Here is a 9619-nt window from a genome sequence, read left to right as displayed (position 1 = left end):
TCTACTAGGTTGTTTTTATAGTTTCTTTTTACTGTAATAAATCTATACAGAATCAATACATTACATTGTCTTTGGTGCTTCTTATCTGTACTGCAAAATATAAACCACTAATCTTTAAGCAAGAATCTAATTCCTTTTAGTGAACTGTGCCTTTCCCAAGTAGTAACAAAACCATGGAAAATAAAAAAAAAATAATAATAAAAAAAAATCCCCACCCAGATAACCAGAAAGCATATCACAGTGCCAGCATCAACAACATAGTCATTCATTTCAAGATTGGGAACATTAGGTATTTTTCTACTCAGAATTTATTTGTGTGAGAAAACAGAATCTAGGCTTTGATGAGAAAGGCTTTCATCTGATAACTGGATTTCTTCATTTTATGGGCTTCCACAGTGCCTCTGGGGACTCATACATTTGAGTTACTGATTCTCCCATATGGATTAAACACCTTGGCCAGACTACAGTGTTGTGCCAAAGTCAACCCTCTCTCCTAATGAGATACTGCAATACCTGTTGGGAATCTAAGTGCAGTGAATTGAAAAACAGATAGTTCAGATGAAGACTCAAAATACAGAGTAAAACAAGGGCACAAGATGTTCCAACTACAACTTCCAAGAACACTGGCTAAATTCACAAAAAGAATTTTTTTTTTAAATTGTCTGGTTTTTTTGATTTTTTGGGTTTTTTTTAAGAAATAAGTTTTGTAAGGGGCACTTTATAAGGATTAAAAAAATAAAAAGGAAAAGGAGAAAATTACCCAAATGAATTTCCCATCCTTTGAAAATGAGCTTTGATGGAAAACCTGAACCAAACTGCCCATTGAGACTGTTAGTCAGCGCTACCCATGCGGCAGGCAGGGCAGGGCATGTGGGATAAGTGTCATCTGGAAAATGCAGCCCAGTTTCTTCTCCTAAGAAAAAAAGGAGGAATACCTGTGTTCAAATGCCTCCTGACAGACTGAAACGAAAAATATCCATAGCCTGTAGTTTGCACCATAGTACAGTAACCTTTAATTTTCTTTTTAAGAGCAGGACTGATGTCAGGGGAAGGAAAATGAAAAATCAGAAAGAAAGCATTTGAGAAACAAAAATGTAGGTGTTTTGAACATTATAGACAGTGAACAATCTACACTGAACTGAAGAAGTTTTGATATTTCACTCAATACATGATCAAAATATCTGATATAGGGACAGTTAACATTGCTCTCAGACTTTTAATGAACACATCAAGGTACTGTTATTTGCAAAATACAGCTCTACCAAATTATTTATAGAGCCAGTAACAAATATATCAGCAATGCAGAAATATAATCAGTAGAAGTTATACATTTAAACTTCTGTGTGATCAGTATTTCGTTTAAATCAATATTTTTGACTACAATTAAAAGACTATTGAAACCCCACAATTTTATAGCTTTTCTACTGATACTTGAGACTGCTAGCACTCAGAAAACTGAAATGTGATGAAACATAATGTAACATAGATACATTACCATGTCACCAGATGTAAGTGCCACAAAGAGTCCCTAGGAATGCAGATACATTCTTACCTAAAAGAGCCTTGCTCATATTCCTCTCATATTCCTCTGATCAGATTGCAAAAATTGAAATGAAATTAAGAACTACCTGCATAGAACACCCACAAACCAGCAACGAAATGGCATTTGAGATAAAGATATGCAGATTTATTTTTATAGCAAAGGGAAATATTTGAATTTGAACCTAAAGGGGTACTAAGGAACGGGATAATAATTGGTTTTCTGCCAATAAATCCCATGCTAGAACAAATGGATCTTAATGCCAAATAAAAGTGTACACTATTAGCACCCACTTTTATTTAGAGTATGCATATGTGTGTGTATGGGGTGTGTAGGTGTCCAGTTAATTGTTTGCACATCAGGAAATGCATGGAAAATCAAATCCCATGGTATGAAGCCAAAAATCCTGAACTGCTGCTATGCTGCTGCTACCTGGGATCCACAATGGAATTTGAACCTGAAGTAGAAGGTTCAATGTCACAAGCATACAATTTTTAAAAAATTATATTAAGCTGCTTGGCATTTTATAAATGTACATAAAGAGTTAATTTAAACCAGGTGCTAATAAGAGCAGACAAAAGCTTTTTCTGACTTTGTGCTGCCTTCTTAAGATTTGCCACTGTCCCCCAATCACACCAGAATGATGAGCAATTCATGGTTCACTCTGAAAACATATTCAAGTTTAATTATATCAGGTTCCTTTTAAATTATGTTTCAATTTGTTGGACCAGGTAGTAGTAAAATGTTACTACTTAGAAATCCAGAATCACAGATGGGGAAGTACTTTAGAACACAAAAAAGCTAAGACACTTTTATGTATCTTTGTCAGTCTTTACAGAAATTCATTCTGATAAGACAGTGGTGATTGAAGCACTGAGTCAGGCTTGCAACACAGAAACTTCCCATATTTGCTACAGAACTGCAGAGAAATATATTTTTACATCAAAAAACCACAATTTTTCAGCTTCCTTATCCACAAAATAAGGGATGGTGGTAAAATATCAATATGCCTTGTGATCATAGGGAATGTATCAAAACAACAAAAAGCTCAGCATTTATGCAGAAGTACTGTTTTCCTCAGGGTCTCTGTCTACGAGATGAATGCTCCCCGTGAACACGGATTCCTCTTGAGCTGAGGTATTCTCCAGCTGCTTATTTGTGCAATATGGAATCTGGCCACAGAAATACATGTAAATCCATGGGTTGGCACAACTATTTAGATTGCCAAGGAGCATTATAATGGTGAATGCTGAACCTAGAACAAAACAGTTAAAGGAATAAAAGACTAAATAAAACACTCTTACAAATAAGTCACATTTTCATAGTCTGTTGCTTTCTGCTGTATCTCTTCATGTATTAGAGCTAATCTAATAGTAGGAAATTCCCATTTCAATGCAATTTGCAATTGCTGAAGGTAAAAAGCACACTTTATTGCATGCATTCAGAGTTAAATAGTTTCATATAGCTCTTTTTTGATGTAGTTACATTAATTTTAAAAGCAATTACTAAGCTGTTAAACAGATACAAATAAATACAGATATATATTTTGACATAAACATGTAGAATAAGACTGAAATTCACACTGACAGGAAGAATTCTTAAAACAAAGTTCATAAACTACTGTTTTTATCAGGCAGGACTATTATATCTTTTCCTCTTTTTCAACCTTTATTTAGAATAGGTGAATTAAAAGTCACATATAGAATCTGGCTTTCAGAAAGAGGCAATAGTATAAGTTTGACAAGACTATCATTGTTTACAACATGGTTTTTGATAACTCTCTCAGGCTTGCTTTTTTTTGCTCTATAAACAGCTGGTTGACAACTTTTGGTTGTTTCATAGCACACTACAGAGATTTCATCAATATGATTTCAATATTTTTTTAAAAAAATCAGATGTCTTGTGACATCAATGTTCTCCCAGGTAAATAAGAAATAATTTTATTACTTTGAATAATCAATTGCTGTTTTTCACCTCAATAACCCAAAATACTGCTGCTAGAATACCTAAAACCTCTAAAAGTCTAAGGCTTTGCTGAAGCAGAATACTTTTCACCACGCTGTTCATGCATCTTTAAATTCTTAATTGCTCAAGACACACACACAAAATAGACACATGATGTTTTGAACACATAACACAAGAAGTTCCCTGTACCTAACTGAATACAGGAGATAATCAATCCAGGTATTTCTTTTTAATCCTCCCCATGCAAATGACCACATGCAACCTTTAGACAAAAGCAAAATGCAAGCATGAAGCACTCGCCAGCAGTGTGCTAGCCTGCTGTGCAGCTGTGACTGAGGAGGGAGAGCACCTTACCTTCGGTCAGGATGCTGGGGAACCACACGGACCACAGCTGCGCAATGAAGAACGGCGACCAGCAGAGCACGTACGCAACAACCGTCACCACTGTCATTTTCACTGTCTTGATCATCGCCTTTGAAATGCAGTTCACACTGCTTGCTCGGGACGGCAGGACTTGGCTCTGATTTGCTGCTTCACATTCATTCTGCTTTTTCAGATTTATATTTCTTCTGATTATTTTGCAAATCTTGACCTGGCATGTGATAAGAATTGCTGAGGGAATGAAGAATATAACTACAAAAATCCAAGTCACATATGCCCTTGGGCCCCAAGGCTGAATAAATTCACCCCAACATTCAAAGACACCTGGAGATATTTCAGTCTTAGAAAAGATAAATACCTGTGGTAGGCTAAGAACCAGTGCCATAGACCAGCTGGTGCAAATGGGGATGTTCCAGAGAGCTCTCTTCTTTTGGAAAGTGACCATAGGATAGCAAACGGCTTGATATCTGTCCACTGTCATGACCACTATCATATAAGTAGAGGCAAACATGCCCAGCAGTTGTAGATACTTGATAATTCTGCACAAGAAATCTGGCCCTATGAAAACATCTGTAATATCCCATATGAGTTGAGGCAGCACTTGGAAAAAGGCTACCACTAAGTCAGCGATGCTGAGGTGAAGCATGAACACGTACATCCTAGACAGCTTCTTCCTTCTTCGCCACAGCACCAGTATGAGAATGAAATTGCCCACAGACGCCGTCAGAAATATGACCCCCAGTACAGCAATCTCTACTTGAGCTAATTGCTCATCTCTTTCTGGTCTTCCAATAGAATCTGACTGATTTGTCAAACTCAGGAATCTGTGAGCAGGAGGACTCTCGGTCTGATATGTGCTATCCTGCATAGGAAATGAAAAATTCTTCATCGTGCACAGAGGCTACTCACAGTAGCTGCCACTTGCGACTCAGGTTGACAGCTGTGAAGCACTGGCTGGCAAACAAACCAGCCTGAGTTTGAATTTCAGGATATCTTCAAGCAAATCTTCCTGCTCGTGCGAACTAAAGCGGTGGGACGTGGATCGTGATAAAATTCTGTCTCTTTCTGGCATGCAAAAAGGCTTTATATAGGCTCCCAGCAGACAGAGCCTTATGTAACTGCAGAGCCCTCGGGTAGGCTGCAGGGACAGCAGCCAATGGCAGACCGAGCCACACAATTGGGGGAAATATATAAATAAAAGGCAAACTTCAGAGGCTCAATGTGATTCAATTATTCACTTCAGTCAAGACCTGAACTTGTAAATAGCTGTGACCAGACTCTTGCTTAAATGACCTTACTCAGGAGAGTTCTTGCAAAAATTTTTCTACGCAAACCAGAGGAGCACACTTCAGGAGGAGCAGGAGGAAGGTTTATACATGAATAAAATTGGGTCTCTGAGCTCAGGCACTTCGCAACAGCAACCTCCAGGCTCCTGGGGCATGACCACATCCTAAATGCAGCACAGACAAAGAAATGTATTTTTCCATAGCCTTTTTTCCCCTTCTTTTTTTTGGAGCCACCTGGTTCTGAAATAACAAGAAAAATATTTGTAATGCCCTAAAAATAATATTTTTATTTCAAGACAGGGTCAAGACTTAGAGTTTTTTTCTCAGCAAAATGAAAAATAACACATGTGAAATAAATTACTTTTATTGGGACTGTGGGTCTGCTGAGAATTTAATAAAAAAAAAAGTGAAAATTCAGTGGCAAATCCAACTGTGGAAAAGGTCTCTATGATGTAACAATATCCAAAGGTCTCTATTTTATTATAGTGCTAAAGTCTGCAAGATCATTTTTCAGTATCTAAACCTTTTGATTTTTGTGGAGTAAACTGTATCATGAACACAGGAAATTCATTGTTCTTCAACTTTCCAGTATGACTTTTGCATAAAGTTAGTGGCAGATAAGAATAGAAAATTTAAACTGATTTCATTTTTTTTATCTCTCAGTCTGCCCTCTTTATCACAAAAGAGAGATTTAATAAAATTGATTCGTTTAATATGAAAAATAACAGATATTTGTGTGCAACCTTACTTGCAGCTAAGGCACTCATATCCTTCTGGTTACAGTCAGGAGACTGGTAATTTGAAGTCTTTCTGAAGAGGAAACCAGTAAGGTGAAAAGCAATATCCATGCTGCATATATAGTACATAATACTGCACCCAAGCTGAATAATCACTGTGATCACAATTATATTATAAGACCAGCTCAGAAAGCTCACAGACAGACTGCCACTTCTTTGCCACTAAAGGTTTTCATGTACCAACAAACAGGTGAAAGGGAAAATTCATAAACAGGATGCTGAAGTAGACTACAGAAGTTTATAAAACCTACATGACCTCTTTTCTCTCCCTTCTTCCCCCTTCTTTGCCACCATACAATGGACGTTAATAGCACATGAAATGGTAAGACTATGGGAATAGACAACAGAGAAGCTGAACAACCTCAGGAAACTTTTCCACTGACAGCAGCTGTAAGTACCCATAATCTAGACTTGGCTGAACACTGCTGCAGCTGCCTGAGTCTACAAAGGCTTTTCTCTAAGGCTGTGTTGCAAAGAGTATGAATCACAACAACTTAATCTAATATACCTGATTTTTTTTCCCTAAATTAAGGCCTATTTGTAGGAAGCTTGGATTCCTGAGGTTGTTTCCTTTTAGCTTTACCCCTCAATTTGGAATCTATCTCAATTAGTGGGAAATACGCAAAACCATAAGGGAACAAATGCATTTGCCTTAACTCTCACTCTCCCTTCACCCAGCAACTTGCAGAAAGTAAGTGAATTGCCCACAAACAATAAACCCCTGGAAATTATGCTGGTGGCAGACACTGCACTGGAGAGCAGCTGGGCTGATCTCAGGTTCTGTCTTCTGATGGAGAATAAGCTTCAGTTGTGTGCTCCAAAATTATTTACCTTGACCATCCTCACAACACAACAAAAACCCAAGTGGGATCTGTATTCTTCCAGCAAGATATGATATAAACATGTATATCTTAGAAGAGCTAGGATTAAGTGGGTTGAAACACGAACATGTTGAAGAGAATATTAAATTCAGGGTAATACATGGAAGATAAATTTATATTTCATTATTATATTTCAATATCAAGGAATTATATGCAAAAAAGCCCAGTACAGGCAACAGAAGTCAATTCTGGGATACTGTTGGAATACCTATTTGTATGATTTTTCACAATGTGTAAGGTATGGACAGGCATATATTTCAGGCAAATGTGTTTTATCAGCAATACGTAGAATGGTCCAACAAGATCCCTGGGAGCACACAACTCCTCTACACATGCACACAGCACACAGTGTCTGAGCAACAGCCCCGGTGTTGGGTCCAGCAAGTGGACGCAGGCTAAAGGGCAAGCACACTGTGAAACAAGTAGCCTTCACTATAAAAGGGGTGGTGGCCCTCCTTGTACAAATTGTCCTAGTGCAAGACTCTATTCCATGTTGCATATAATCAGTTTAATATATGTTAGTGGTTTCATAATTTTATAATTGTGCCCTTTCAACCTTTTTCATCCCTGCAAGCAGATAGTCAGGATAATGTTGAATTGAATTTAATCCACTCTGGGAATACAACTTGATGAGAAACAAAAATTAAGATAACAGATGAAAATGTTTAAGTAGCCTTAGCTGTTCTTTTATGCCAATATTGTCCTCCCACTGCCCAGCTTTGCTTTATAACAAACTGTATCTGTCCAAGTTAAATTCTTTCCCTAAATTATTTTAATGAAGCTCAACTTGTCAGTTTGGACTGTCATCTAATGTTTTTTAGTTAGCAAAAGGGACAGATTCAGCTCACAGATTAAGACTCCAATTTAGCTATCTGCTCTGAATTTCATTTCCCTGCTCAAGGCAGAGACAACATTGAATTCAGAGCACTTTGCCCAGGGTTTTTCCAGTCAGCTCTTGAAAACTACCAAGAGCTTAGAACCCCAAACCTCCCTGGGTAACTGGTTACAAATGCTTACTTTCATTATGAAAAAGCTTTCCTTATGTGTCACCAGACCCTCCCCTTATTCAGGCCCCCTTCTCTCGTTCTTCTGGCATGACTGAAGTAAAAGGCTGACTCAGACCTCTTGCCAGCATCCTCCTAGGCACTGCAGTGGCACTGTTGGTGCCTCTGAAGCTGTCTCTCCTCCAGGCTGAACAAGCTACATTTGAGAGCATTATGGAAAATGTTGTATTCAAGGAGTTAGTGATCTTGAACAGGACATGTCTGTCCTACTGACCCTTGTACTTAAAGCGTATGCACACAATGGTCAATATTTTGAATGAGATGACATCCCAGCCTGTCAGGAGAAAATAGCTGTGATTGTTTGCCACACAAAAGAAAAGGCTCCTCATTGTGGGAATGAGGAACCTCTACACAGATGTCATCTATGCAGGGGAAGATCCATGTAATGACTGTCTGATGCTGCACAAAAATGGAGTTCCCAGCATTGGAAGGGACCCAAGATTTCCTCATTATCCATATTTCTGGGGCTTACCCTACCTTAAGAAAAAACAGCTGTTTTACCACCCTCTTTATTGTTACACCCCCTGGTGCAGAGCACAAGCCCAGCTCACTCAGCCTCCCTCACTAGGCTACATCTTCCAGCCCTCTCATCATCTTCATGGTGCTGTGCTGAGCTCACCCATGCTCATCCACACCTTTTCTGTACAGGGGCTCCAGGACCAGAGGAAATGTTTCATGTGTGGGGAGTGAGGAGGGTTGAGTTGGTGGGGAGTAAACAGTTCCCCAGACCTATGAATTCCAGGTGACCTGTGTGTGTGCCAAGTTCCATCACAATCTTTGTCTTCCAAAACCTGCATGAATTGCAGTGCATTGCAGATATTTTTTTGCCAGGCCAGGTGAGGAATATATGCTGAAGCAGAAATATATGCGTTTTATGGTTAAATGCCTTCAACCAGTTTCCAAAACCCAGAAACTGTTTAATTTTTGAGAAATATTACTTATTAAATACAACTTGTGAAGGAATAGGTTTGCAGTCCTTTAAATTGGAATGGGCAAGCAAGTTCTAAAATGTTACTATTTAAGAAAAGATCAAGTGGAAAATATTGCTATGTGCTTTTGATGTAAGAAACCCAGGTCTGCCTCTTTTCTCAGTGAGATTCTGTAGATGAGAAGAGCTAGTAGATTATTGTTACTGCACTTGTCAAGTCATGAAAACCAACTAATTAAGAAAAACAAATTTTTGCATGATTTGCTACATCTTTAGAGGTTTTTAGAGATACCAAAAATTATTTTCTCAGTGCTGATGTGATTCCATTTATTTTCAAACATTAAAATATAAAAACAGCTTCCATAGGCCTTATAGGGAGGAAAGGACTAGAATGTGCAGTAAATGATTCGGTTACCAAAAAGATGGTAGAAACATTTACTTCGTAATATTTTTTTACATAAAATACTTACTTAGTAATATATTTTAGGGTAGATAAAAGGAGTCAACAAAACATTGCATTGAAATTGCCCTATTGATAGAGACTATGTTTGAGGAGATGCATTAAGTAAGGTAAATACATATCAGTAGCATGAAATGTCATGAGAACTGCTTCTGGAAGTAGTGCAATGGATAGCAAATGGATTCTTTCCTACAGGAGATCAGCCAAAGTTACACATGGGTACTGTTCAATACTTAGCCTGTAGCACAGATGCATTTACAGCAAGGTAGGTCCATATTTTTCACTGATGTAATATTGCTTATTTCCAGAACATGATG

General features: G+C 38.0%; 1 protein-coding gene across 2 annotated transcripts; it reads right to left on the bottom strand.

Moving 5' to 3' along the window:
• Positions 1 to 290: 290 nt before the first annotated feature.
• LOC134550206 (arg8-vasotocin receptor-like) lies at positions 291 to 5407 on the bottom strand. Of its 2 annotated transcripts, XM_063396666.1 has the most exons (3): positions 4245 to 5407; positions 3860 to 4097; positions 291 to 2795 (listed from the first exon to the last, which is right to left on the bottom strand). In XM_063396666.1, exons 1-3 carry the CDS (start codon positions 4773 to 4775, stop codon positions 2596 to 2598), a joined length of 969 nt encoding a protein of 322 aa, XP_063252736.1. In that variant the 5' UTR covers positions 4776 to 5407; the 3' UTR covers positions 291 to 2595. The 2 variants fall into 2 exon arrangements, with proteins under 2 accessions (XP_063252736.1, XP_063252735.1); XM_063396665.1 differs by having other exon boundaries at positions 3860 to 5407.
• Between the last annotated feature and the right edge of the window lie 4212 nt (positions 5408 to 9619).

The sequence above is a fragment of the Prinia subflava genome, chromosome 4 (genome assembly GCF_021018805.1).
Source record: "Prinia subflava isolate CZ2003 ecotype Zambia chromosome 4, Cam_Psub_1.2, whole genome shotgun sequence".
NCBI lineage: Eukaryota > Metazoa > Chordata > Aves > Passeriformes > Cisticolidae > Prinia > Prinia subflava.
The sequence above is the reverse complement of the archived record's forward strand: the minus strand, read 5'-3'. Positions and strand labels throughout refer to the sequence as shown.